Raw genomic sequence first — 12295 nt, 5'->3', positions numbered from 1 at the left:
AACACTGCTGCCAAATGCTGCGGAGATCGCAATTTAAACAAAAAGCTTTCCCTCAGCTTCCTGTACGAAGGTGGCGGCGGAAACGCCCCACCAGTATTCAGACTTTCGGAGCCTCCCGAGACGATCCGGAACTTTTGAACAGTCAGGATGTGAATCAAGTGTCAACGGCCGACATTTCCCAACGGTCACGATTTGCTGAGAACCCTTCAGGATTATCGGAAGTGATTGGAAGATAGTTAGGGAGCAGTCCAAATCGGCCGAACGCCATTTGGGACCTTTCCGAAACACAGTCAAGCCCCTTCGGTTCTCTGCGTTCTACTCAGGAATCTTGGGTCTCCCGGCACCGTTTGAGGCTTGAAACCAAAGCGCAACTAGTACCGATAGCCCCTCGGCAGTTTCCGGAATTGTTCGGCATTGACCGGCGAGTAGCGCCCTCTGGTAGCAGGCTGAGGAAAGGGCGTGTGAGCCAGCGCGCGCACACGCAGTTGCGTACCGGCGACCGTTCAGACCGGAAGTGGTTGCGCCTGAGGTCACTTCCGGCGGGTGACGGTGCGGACGGGTCAGGAGCGTAGAGGCGGCGGCAAAATGGCGGCGCCTGAGGAACGGGATCTAACCCAGGAGCAGACAGAGAAGCTGCTGCAGTTTCAGGTAGCAGCGAGTAGTCGGCGCAGCAGATGTCCCAGCGGGATGGGGAGTGGGCCCCTAGAGGATCGCATAACCCTCCTCAGATTGGGTCCGGGCTCTTTCTCAGACCAGCAGGAGCCCCCCCCCCCCCATCAGATGCCAACTGTCCGGATTCCCCTAGTCTCCGAGCCTCTGTCGGGTCTCAGTCTTCTAGCAATCTCTGCCAGCCAGGCACATCTTCTGCGTGCCCCTCTACCCTCAGCGGGTCAGCTTCCCTCGTTTCTCTTTGCGGCGCTAGTCCTCAATCATCCTTGTCAACCTAGTTACCTGTCAGATCATCTCTGCCCAAGGACTCTATAGATCTACCCGAAATGTATAATTCCTGTCTTAGAGTTGGCGTGAATTCAGGTTTCCGGATCATTTCCACCACTGTCCCGTACTATTTCCACAAACATTCATCCAGGGCCTCTTTGGTACCGGGTCTTGTGTTGCGGGCTGTGGTGGGGGAGGAACCACCTACACACAGGCCTGGCTCCTGCTCTGTAGTTGTGGGAGGACACCATATACCGAAACAGTACAACATAAATATGATCATCGATGGCTTCTGAGGGGTTTGTTACACCTCGGCTCATTCATAGACTCCTGTGCTTGATATACTTGAGGAATCTGCATTTTAGTGAATTTTACGTTAAGAACATTTGGCACTAAGCACTTCACCTCTCAGCTGGAGAATCTGGTTGTAGGAGACCATTAGGGTGGATAACCAGGGTTTTGTTAGCAGTTCTCCTGTCTGCATATTTTAAAAGTGTCTACTCCCTTGAGGATGTTGTGGAGAACAAATGAGTTTATGGATATTAGAAGGGCATTATAAACAGTTAAATGCTCTCAAATAGTATTGCTGCTGTTTATCATTATTTACTTTAGAAAAGAACTTAAGTTAGTATTACGTTTATATCCTAATATGAAATGTGCTAACTATTCATTTATTCCTCAGTATTAGGAAAAATCTTAGTGCTCAGGCACTCAGGTAGAATACTATTTACTAAGTATTTACAAAGTTGTAAGCATTTTGCTAAACATTTAACAAAAAAATACATTAATCTCATTTAATACTCAGGTTCCAACTGTCACAGTACCTATTTTAAAGATGAAGGACATGAAGCTTTAGAGTAATATGCTTAGCTTACATAGCTAGTATGTGATGGTGTCATATTTAAACTCAGGTCCATCTTTCCAGAGCCTTTCTTGGGCTTTTAACTGCTGTACAACAGGTTGCACTGTATGGAGATGGGAAAGTGTGAAGTGTGTCTATTGTGATGGTTTTAGAGAATTGAGGGTGGAAAATGAGACTGAAAAGATAAACTAGAGCCTGATTTTAGAGGCCTTCAAACCTCTACACAGTGGTTTAAACTTTTGAATCTGTAGGCATGGGAAACCATCAAAAGTTTTTTCAACCAGAGAGTGACAACATTAGATTTCTGTTTGCTTCAGGAACAGTATTCAACACGTACTTAGAATCTCCACAAGGTCACAATAGAACAGTATGATGCTGCTTGCTAGGAGCTGGCTCTCAATTTCCTCATTTGATACATTGAGATTAGTGAAAGTAAAATGTTTTGGAAATCTCAAGTTTTTCTCTATTTTATTTTTTTTGTGTGACATGTAATTTGATTGGAACTCCCTAAAGTATATTTATCATGTTTCTCAGCCCATCTGATATTTCTAAGATTTTTTTTGTAGTTCTCCATTGCTTCTGTTTATTTTGGAATCAGTTGAGTATCAATACCTAGTTTAGGTGTTTGTTTTAAGATATTTCAAATGAGAGAGAATAGGGGCGTGTGTTATAAGGAGAACTAATGCAGGGATATGAAAGGAGTCCATTCCCCAAATATCCATATATAGTAACTTCCCTAAGAGCTTTATGCTGTTTGAACACCTAGACAATGACAATATGGACAGAGAGAGAAAAAACTAAATGAGCTATGCAATTGCCCCTGGAGGAAGAAGTGATCTCTTTTCTGCTTTTACAGGAGTAAAGAAAAATTTCCTTTTAAATGTATAGTGGGGTATGACCCTCATTCTTTCTTTTTCCTCTACCACTGAGCTACATCCCCAGCCCTTTTTATTTTTTTATATCAAGACAGGTTCTTGCTAAGTTTCCAGGGCTGGCTTTAAACTTGTGATCCTCCTGCCTCAGCCTCCTGGGTAGTTGGGATTACAGATGTGTACTACTACACCTGGCTGTCCTCATTCTTTTGAATTATAGCAAGTAAAGCCTGAATTGAGCTGTAGAATCAAGTTTATACTCATTTTGAAAATCTTTCAGTGTGCTTCATTAGTTACCTAGCAGGAAAAAACAAATATATGATGCTTTTTTTGTGTATTTAAAAATTCAAGATGGCTGTGATGGCATACCCTGGTAATCCCAGCAAGCGACTTGGGGAGGATGGGCAGGAAGATCACAAGTTTGAGGCCAACCTCAGCAATATATCGAGACCCTGTCTCAAAATAGGGTTTGGATGTGGCTCAATTAAATGGCCCTGGGTTCAATCCCTGGTACCAAAAATAAAAATTCATACTCATCTGAGGGTTTTGTTTGTTTGTTTGTTTGTTTTGAGGCGGGCAATGAATTTGACATTGTGGAGAAATGTGATCTTTGAAACTCTAGCCATATATAATTAGAGCCTTTCAGTTTAGCTTCTGGTGAATTCTGCAATTTCGGGCAAGTTCTCCCTTCATTGAGTCTCTTTCTTCTTCTATAAATTGTTAATACTTTTATCTAGTTTACAGCATTTGATTTCTTTTTTTACTTTAAAAAGCAAACCTATTTTAGCCCGGCGTGGTGTCACACGCCTGTAATACCAGTGGTTTGCCTATAATCCCAGAGGCTCAGGAGACTGAGGCAGGAGAATCCCGAGTTCAAAGCCAGCCTCAGCAACAGTGAGGTGCTAAGCAACTCAATGAGGTCCTGTCTCTAAACAAAATACAAAAATAGAGCTGGGGATGTGGTTCAGTGATTGAATGCCCCTGAGTTCAATCCCTGGTTCTAAAAATTAAAAAAAAAATAATGCATGCTTGTAGGTTAGCCACATATACCTATATTAAACAATTAAGTCTCATTCTTCTAGTTTTAATTTGGGGTATGTTGCATGTCTTTGTATACTTTTTTTCTAATATATGTGCACATCTATAAATTCTTAATGTAGAATCTCTTACCCTGTCACTGGACTGATGAGTTGAAAAAGACTATCCTCCATTTTCTAATATATTTAAGGGTTTCTGCTCTCATCAGTTGAATTGTACTCTTTTTTTTTTTAAGGAGAGTGAGAAAGAGAGAATTTTTTTAATATTTATTTTTTAGTTCTCGGCGGACACAACATCTTTGTATGTGGTGCTGAGGATTGAACCTGGGCCGCACGCATGCCAGGCGAGCGTGCTACCGCTTGAGCTACATCCCTAGCCCCTGAATTGTACTCTTGACAGGGAGTCAATTGTGTTTATTCCTAAATTAGTGTGTGCTGGTGTTTGTTGTATAAATTTAAGTAACTATTACATAAACCAATAAAATACCAGTACAATAAAATACCAGTACATAGTTTATATGAAAACTTTATATGGCTTTAGAAAGACTGTATAAGGATAAGTTCCTGAAAAAACTTGTAATTGACTTAGGTGTGGGCAAGATGTCTGTAAATGACTTTTGGAAAAATCATTGAGGTAGGGGCTGGGGATGTGGCTCAAGCGGTAGCACACTCTCCTGGCATGCGTGCGGCCCAGGTTTGATCCTCAGCACCACATACAAAGATGTTGTGTCCGCCAATAACTAAAAGAAATAAATATTAAAAAATTCTCTCTCTCCTCTCTCTCTTTAAAAAAAAAAAATCATTGAGGTAGAAGATTGTGCATGACTGCTTGGCATTTGTTTTAAGGTTGCACTACACTTAAAGAAATCCAATCAGTGTGGTTTTGCTAGAAAGTACAAGGAATGCCAGTGTAGCCATTCCCTGAAGAAAAGGGTAGGCCTATTTTTATTTTATTTTTTAAAATATTTTTTAGTTGTTGATGGACTTTATTTTGTTTATTTATATTTGGTGCTGAGAATTGAACCCAGTGCCTCACACATGCTAGGCAAGTGCTCTTCCACTAAGTTTAAACCCCAGCCCTGAAAAGAAAAGGGTAGCTTTTATTTAAAAAAAAAAAAAAAAAAATTGCTGCATAAACATTTGTACTTTATTTTCATCTTAAATAAGAATGTATAGCATATTTTTATTCCTTGCTTTATGTGACTTTTCAATCAATTGATTAGTTATAGGTTTCATTCTTATTGGGTAAGAGAAGTTCTGCTCTCATTGTTTTATAGGGATATGATCATATTTGACTTATGAAAGCAGATCATAATAAGTGGCTAGGAAGATTAATTTTGGAATAAGGCTTCCTGGATTTGAATTCTGGATCTCCAGTTACTAGTTTTGTGACCTGAGCATATCACTTAACCTTTCTGTGCCTTAATTTTTTCATCCATGGATTAATAATATATTACCTATTTACAGGGTTGTTTCAGTGTTTAAATGTTACCATATCTAAAGCACTAGGAAATATTAAAAACTTGAATGTTAAACTTTATTATTACTTTGTAGTTACTTAAAAACATTATGGATATTAATGTTATTTTTGTTATTTGTGGTCATACAAATAATGCTGCAGTGAATAGTCCTGTGAATATGGCATAGTGAATCCCACTATTATGTATAATTCTAATTCACTAAATAAAAACATCCTTGTACATATAGATTTATCCCATTCTCAGTCAACTGTTATTTATTCAGCCACCTACTCTGCTAAAGTTCTAGGCACAGAATGCAGTGGTACAGTAAACATATTCTAGGGTGAAGAGACAGGAGAAAAAATAAACAAGTGAAAATGTGTAATATGTTAGATAGTGGTTAGTACTGTGATGAGAAATAAAGAATTTTGAAGAATGGGTTTAATTTTAAATAGGATGATTACAGGAAGACATTACTAAGAAAGTGTCATTTGTGAAGGAAGTATTGGAACAAATCACATAGAAAGCTGAGGGAAGAGTATTCTGGATAGAGGAAATAAAGGTGCAGAAGCTCTGAGGCATGGTTTGGTTCTTGGTTTCAAGGAATAGCAGGGAGGCCAGTGTGCCTTGAACCAAGAGAGGAAGGAGGTATACAGCAGGAGATGAAAGATGTGATAAGACCAATGCCTTGTAAGCCATTGTAAGGAGTTTTGGGTTTAACTCTGAGGTAAGGTGGGTAACCTTGAGAAAGTTTTGAATAGGATGATTACAGGATTTGATTTATGATTTAATAGGGTTCCTTTGGCTGCTATATTTAGGAGACCCTGAGGTAAGAGAGGAAGTAGAGACCAATTAGGATTTTTTCCCAGTGGTTTTGAAAGGCTTGGGCAAGGGTAAGGAGGTGGTAATGCTGAGTATTTGCTGAACTCTGAGTCTGTTTTTAAGGTAGAGTAGATGGGATTTTCTGAGAGATTGATTGCCTGGTGAGAAAGGAAGTTAGAGGTACCTTTTTTTTTTTAAGATTTTTGCTGGGGGCTGGGGATGTGGCTCAAGCGGTAGCGCGATCGCCTGGCATGCGTGCGGCCCAGGTTCGATCCTCAGCACCACATACAAACAAACATGTTGTGTCCGCTGAAAACTAAAAAATAAATATTGAAAAATTCTCTCTCTCTCTCTCCTCTCTCACTCTATCTTTAAAAAAAAAAAAAAAGATTTTTGCTGGGGCTGTGGCTCAGTGGTAGAGCACTTGCCTAGCATGTATGAGGCCCTGGGTTCGATCCTCAGCACCACATATGAATAAACAAAGTGAAAAACCCATTGGCAAAAATTAAAAAAAAAAAAAAAAGATTTTTGCCCTGAGTAATAGGAAGGGTAGAAGTCATTAACTGAAAGTACAAGAATGCCAGTGAAGCCATGTAAGGGTGAGATCAGGAGTTTAGATTTGTTCTGTGAAGTCTGAGATTTCTATTATGTATCCAAGTGAAGATGCTTAGTAGGTAGCTGAAGTCTTGTGTGCAAGAGAATAATCTGTAATTGGCAATACAAATTTGAGTGTTATCCATATATAGATAATATTTTAAGCCATGAAACTGCTTGAAGCTGGGCACAATGGCACAGTCCTGTAATCTCAGCTATTTGGGAGACTGAGGCAAAAGGATTACAAATTCAAGGCCAGCCTGGTTAATTTAGCCAGAGACCTTCTCAAGTGTAGCTCAGTGGTAGAACACTCCAGGGTTCAACCCCTAGTACTTTCCCTCCAAAAAAAAAAAAAAAACAGAAAAGGTAAGAGGGCTAAGCCCTGAGGTACTTAATCTTTAGCATTTGGAGGATGTCATGAGAACATACAAAGAAGATTTAAGTGGCAAGTGAGATAGGAGGAAAATTAGTGTTATATCCTAGAGTTGTGAAGTACTTGGAAAATGAGAACAGACAGATGTCGCTTATTATCTGAGCGGATTCCAAGACCCCCGTGATATCCATATCTGAAGATGTTTGAGTCCCTTATATAAAATGGCAGTGTATTTGCTTATAACTTAAGCATATCTTCCCATATATTTCATAATACCTAATACAATGTGAATGCTATGTAAATAGTTGTTATACTGTATTGTTTAAAGAATAATGACCAAAACAAATCTCCACACTGAGTACAGACACATTTTTCTCCCTGAGTATTTGTGATCTGTTATTGGTAATTTAATATGGATGCAGAAAGCTGAATGTATTAGAACAATTATGCAAATAGTAAAAACACCAGGATACCAGTAGAGTTGGAGAGGATGACAGGCAACTAGGAACTAAAATTTTAAAAGAATTTAAGGCAGTGATTTAGAGTGAGCAGATTTCCCAACAAGAACAGGATATTGATTGGTATAATCTGATGAAACCTTGAGATTTAAAGGTGTTTTGTGATGTTGTTTAAATATTTATTAAGCATTTACTTTGGCCTACGTAATTCTAGAGTCATTCTATCAGTGAGTTCTCCTGGTGAATTCTCTCAGTAAACAAATGGAATAGGTTCCGGTTTTGCCAAGTTAACTAGTATCTGTAGGTAACATTCAATGTTAATTATGATCTGAGATTTGACCTGGATTGCATTTCCTATTTCCTAGCACTACTTTTTTGGCTCTTAAGTGTTAATTTGTTTTTAACATCACATATGGGAAAAGGGCCAGTAGAAATAGCTATGTAGCAGGTTTATTTATTTATTTATTTTTGCAGTGCTGGGAATTGAACTTGACTGTGCTAGGCAGGTGCTTTACCACTGAGCCTTACATGGCAGGTCTAAGAAAGAGAATTCAGCAGAGGAAGACAAAAAGTGTGGTTCTTATTCTAGACATATCACTCCTGGTAACTCTTAGTATCCTTTATGTGAAAGTGGCCACCCCAAAACAGAAATGAACCATGTCCACTGATATGGGGGAGAGAGAATTTCTGGAAAGAGTGTCTTGTAAGAAAAGCAGTTTCATTTTCTTTTCTTTCTTTTTTTTATTTGGGGGTGGTGGTGATACTGAAACCAAAGGTGCTTGTTTTGTGAAGAGCGCTCAGGCGTTCTATCACTGGGCGCTCTACTATCTCTCTTTTTTTTTTTTTTTTTTTAAGAAAGAGAGAGAATTTTTAATATTTATTATTTTTTAGTTTTCGACGGACACAACATCTTTGTATGTGGTGCTGAGGATTAAACCTGGGCCGGCCGCACGCATGCCAGGCGAGCGCGCTACCGCTTGAGCCACATCCCCAGCCCTTGAGCCACATCCCCAGCCCGCTCTACTATATCTCTAAGTCCTTTTCATTTTTTAATTTAATGTTTTAAAAACAGATCTCACTAAGTTGCCCAGGCTGGCCGTGTACTTGGTGATCCTCCTACATCCCCAGCCTTTTAAAATTTTTTTATTTGGAGACAAGATCTTGCTAAGTTGCGCAGGCTGTTCTCAAATTTTTGATCCTGGCTAGGCCATCTGGGTTGCTGGGATTACAGTGGTGGGCCACCATGAGTGGCTCAGGGTTTCAATTAGACCATAAAGATGGAGAAAATATTTAGAGGCTAAGAATAAAGGGAATATTGCTGATATAGTGGGGGTTTAATTTCTGTTGAATAAAAGTACTAAAAATGGGGGTTTCTGAGTATCTTAGTCCATTTTGTGCTACTGTAATGGAATACTCAAAACCCGTTAGTTTATAAAGAAGAGATTTATTTCTTATAGTTCTGGAGGTTAGGAAGTCCAAGGTTGAGGGTCCACATCTGGAGAGGGCCTTGTGACAGAAGGTGACAGGGTAAGAGAACACGAGAAGGAAGACTGACTCATGCTTATATCAAGATCCCTTTCAGAGATGATGACATTAATCCCTGTCCTCATGACCTAAACACCTTTTAAAGGTCCTACTTCCTAGCACTATTGTGTTGGGGATTAAATTTCCAACACTTGAACTTTGGGAGGCACATTGAAACCATAGCACTAGTTAAACAAATAGACTTGTTAAAATTTAAAAGTGACTACTAGACTATTTTTGAGAAGGATTTTGGCAGCTCATTTCTACCAAGATCATTAATAGGATGCCTTTTCCCATACTTTTGCTAGTCTTTAATTAATCTGATGGAATGAAAAAAAGAATCTTATTTTAATTTGCATTTCTGGAAGCAGTGGTGGTGGCAGCAGGTGCCAAGGAGGCTGTGGTATTTGATTTTGTTTTAAACAGCAAATGCTGGTCTCCCTGCCCTCCCGCTTTGTGGCTTTGAACCCAGAGGCGCTCAGGCGCTCTACCACTGGGTGTTCTACTATATCTCTAAGCTCTTTTCATTTTTTAATTTAATGTTTTGTTTTTTTGTAAACAATATTTTTTTTAGATAGATAGAGAGAGAGAGAGAGAATTTTTTAATATTTATTTTTTAGTTTTCGGCAGTCACAACATCTTTGTTTGTATGTGGTGCTGAGGATCGAACCCGGGCCCCACGCATGCCAGGCGAGCGCGCTACCGCTTGAGCCACATCCCCAGCCCTAATTTAATGTTTTAAAAACAGGTCTCACTAAGTTGCCCAGGCTGGTCTTGTACTTGGTGATCCTTCTGCTTCAGCCTCCCTAGTAGCTGGGATTACAGGTGTGTGCCACAATATCTGGCTGTTTGATGTTTTTATAGCACTTCTTTCTGGCTATTAGGTTTTCTGTTTCACTGGTTTGCTTCCACTTAATGGGGCTATACAAATACATTTTTCCCTTTGGAATTTTATTTTATTTTTTAAAAATATTTTTATTAGTTATTGATGGACCTTTATTTATTTATTTATTTTTATGTGGTGCTAGGAATCGAACCCAGTGTCTCACACATGCTGTGCAAGTGCTCTACCACTGAGCCACAACCCCGGCCCTCCCTTAGGAGTTTTATATAGTTCAATTTTAATTTCATTTTTATTTCTAAAATTGTATTTATTTTTGTGGTATTGAGGATTGAACCCAGGGACACTTTACCACTGACCTACATCCCCAAACCCCCTGTTTTTTTTTTTTTTCCTCTCATTTTGAGATAGGATCTTGCAAAATTGCCAAGACTGGCTTCAAACTTGCAATCTCCCTTCCTCAGTGTCCCAAGAAGCCAGGCATATGCCATCATGCCCAGCTATGTAGTATTATTTTTTAAAATTGGATCTTTAATCCCCGTAGCATTTAATTTTTTTTGTGTGTGATATCTGATAAAAAACCAATTTCACGGGCTGGGGATGTGGCTCAAGCGGTAGCGCGCTCGCCTGGCATGCGTGCGGCCCGGGTTCGATCCTCAGCACCACATACCAACAAAGATGTTGTGTCCGCCGAGAACTAAAAAATAAATATTAAAAATTCTCTCTCTCTCTCTCTCTCTCTCTCTCTCTCTCTCTCTCTCTCTCCCTCTCTCACTCTCTCTTAAAAAAAAAAAAAACAATTTCACTTTTTTTCCAGGAAAAACTATAGGTTTACACTGATTTTGAGTAGCCCTCTATGTTGTTTCACTAACTGGTCTGGTATTTATTGAATAACCTTAGATTTATACTAAATTTTAATGTCTGATAGAATAGGACTTTCACTAATCTTTCTTTTTTTCTTCCTGAAAAATTATTTGTAATTCTTACAAGGGCTTTCATTTGCATTTAAAAATCACTCTTTTAGTCAGTCTCTGTGGTGCACATCTGTAATCCTAGCAACTGGGGAAGCTGTGGCAGGAGGATAAAATTTGAGGTCAGCCACAACTTCACAAAACCCTGTCTCAAAATAAAAAATTAAAAAGAAATGGGGATGTATCACACTGTAAAAGCACCCTTGGGTTCAGGCCCTAGTACAAAAATATAAAAAATCATTTATGCAGTTTTGAGATTATTGGAATTGCAAAATGAAAATATGTGCACACAAAAAAATCTGTACACATGGTGGTGCATGCCTGTAATCTCAGCTACTTGGGAAGCAGGAGGATCACAAGTTCAAGGCCAGCCTAGGCAATTTAGGGAGACCCTGTCTCAAAAAACAAAAAGGACTGGGATGTAGTTCAGTAGTGGAATGTCCTGGATTCAATCCCCAGAACTGGGGGGTGGGGGGAAGATTGCTGGGTCTATATTTAACTTTTTATGAAATTACTGAACAATTTTCTGAAGCAGCTGTACCAGCATTCCGACCCTCAGTATGTGAAGGTTCTAATTTTTCCATATCATGCCAATATTTGTTATGGTCCATATTTGTTAATTATCCTAGTGAGCTTGAAGGGATTTCTCATTGTGGGGTTTGATTTGCATTTTCTAAAACTGAAATGATGTGGAATGTCTTTTGGCTTGTTGGTCATTTGTGTATTTATGGAGAAATGTCCATTTAAATCTTCTACCCATTTTTTGACTTATTTGTTTAAGTGATAAGAGTTCTTTATATATTCTGGATACAAATCTTTAATCAGATATGTGATTGGCAAAAATATTCTCCCATTCTGTAAGTTATCTTTTCTTTTCTTTCTTTGCTACCAGGGATTGAACTCAGGGGCACTTAACCACTGAGTCACATTCCCAGCCCTGTTTTGTATTTTATTTGGAGACAGGATCTCACTGAGTTGCTTATTGCCTCCCTGTTGCTGAGGCTGGTTTTGACCTGGAGATCCTCCTGTCTCAGCTTCCCCAGCCACTGGGATTACAGGTGTGTACCACTGAGCCCAGCTATCTTTTTTTTTTTTTTTTTTTTTTTTAAATAAATGTCAGTCTTATGTCTTATAATGTTTTTATCAGTTTCATTCTATGGTCTCTCCTACTTCCAAGGTCATTACTCTTTTTTTTTTTTTCCAGTTATAGATGGACAACATAAGGTGCCTTTATTTTATTTGTTTATTTTTATGTGGTATTGAGGATAGAACCCAGGGTCTCATATGTGCAAGAAAAGCGCTCTGCCAGCTGAGCTACATCCCCAGCCCTTGCCTTCACTTTTTTTTTTAAAATATGTTTTTAGTTGTAGTTGGACAAAATACCTTTATTTTATTTATTTATTTTTATGTGGTGCTGAGGATTGAACCCAGCACCTTGCATATGCTAGGCGAGTGCTCTACTGCTGAGCCTGAGCCCCAGCCCCAGCCCTTCACTTTCTTGAGGGTATGCTTTTAAGCTTTAAATTATGGAGCACAGTTTGTCTG

General features: G+C 39.2%; 1 protein-coding gene across 2 annotated transcripts in view; it reads left to right on the top strand.

The window, feature by feature from the left end:
• Positions 1–553: 553 nt before the first annotated feature.
• The window catches only part of Faf2 (Fas associated factor family member 2), a 63263-nt gene continuing 51521 nt past the window's right edge, over positions 554–12295 (top strand). The window contains exon 1 of one of the 2 annotated variants that reach the window (XM_026398204.2): positions 554–648. In XM_026398204.2, the coding sequence (XP_026253989.1) occupies positions 586–648 (63 nt within the window). In that variant the 5' untranslated portion in view covers positions 554–585. The remainder of the gene's footprint in view (positions 649–12295) is intronic. The other variant, XM_026398205.2, reaches the window with a different exon arrangement.

Source organism: Urocitellus parryii, chromosome 1 (assembly GCF_045843805.1).
Source record: "Urocitellus parryii isolate mUroPar1 chromosome 1, mUroPar1.hap1, whole genome shotgun sequence".
Taxonomy (NCBI): domain Eukaryota; kingdom Metazoa; phylum Chordata; class Mammalia; order Rodentia; family Sciuridae; genus Urocitellus; species Urocitellus parryii.
The sequence above is the reverse complement of the archived record's forward strand: the minus strand, read 5'-3'. Positions and strand labels throughout refer to the sequence as shown.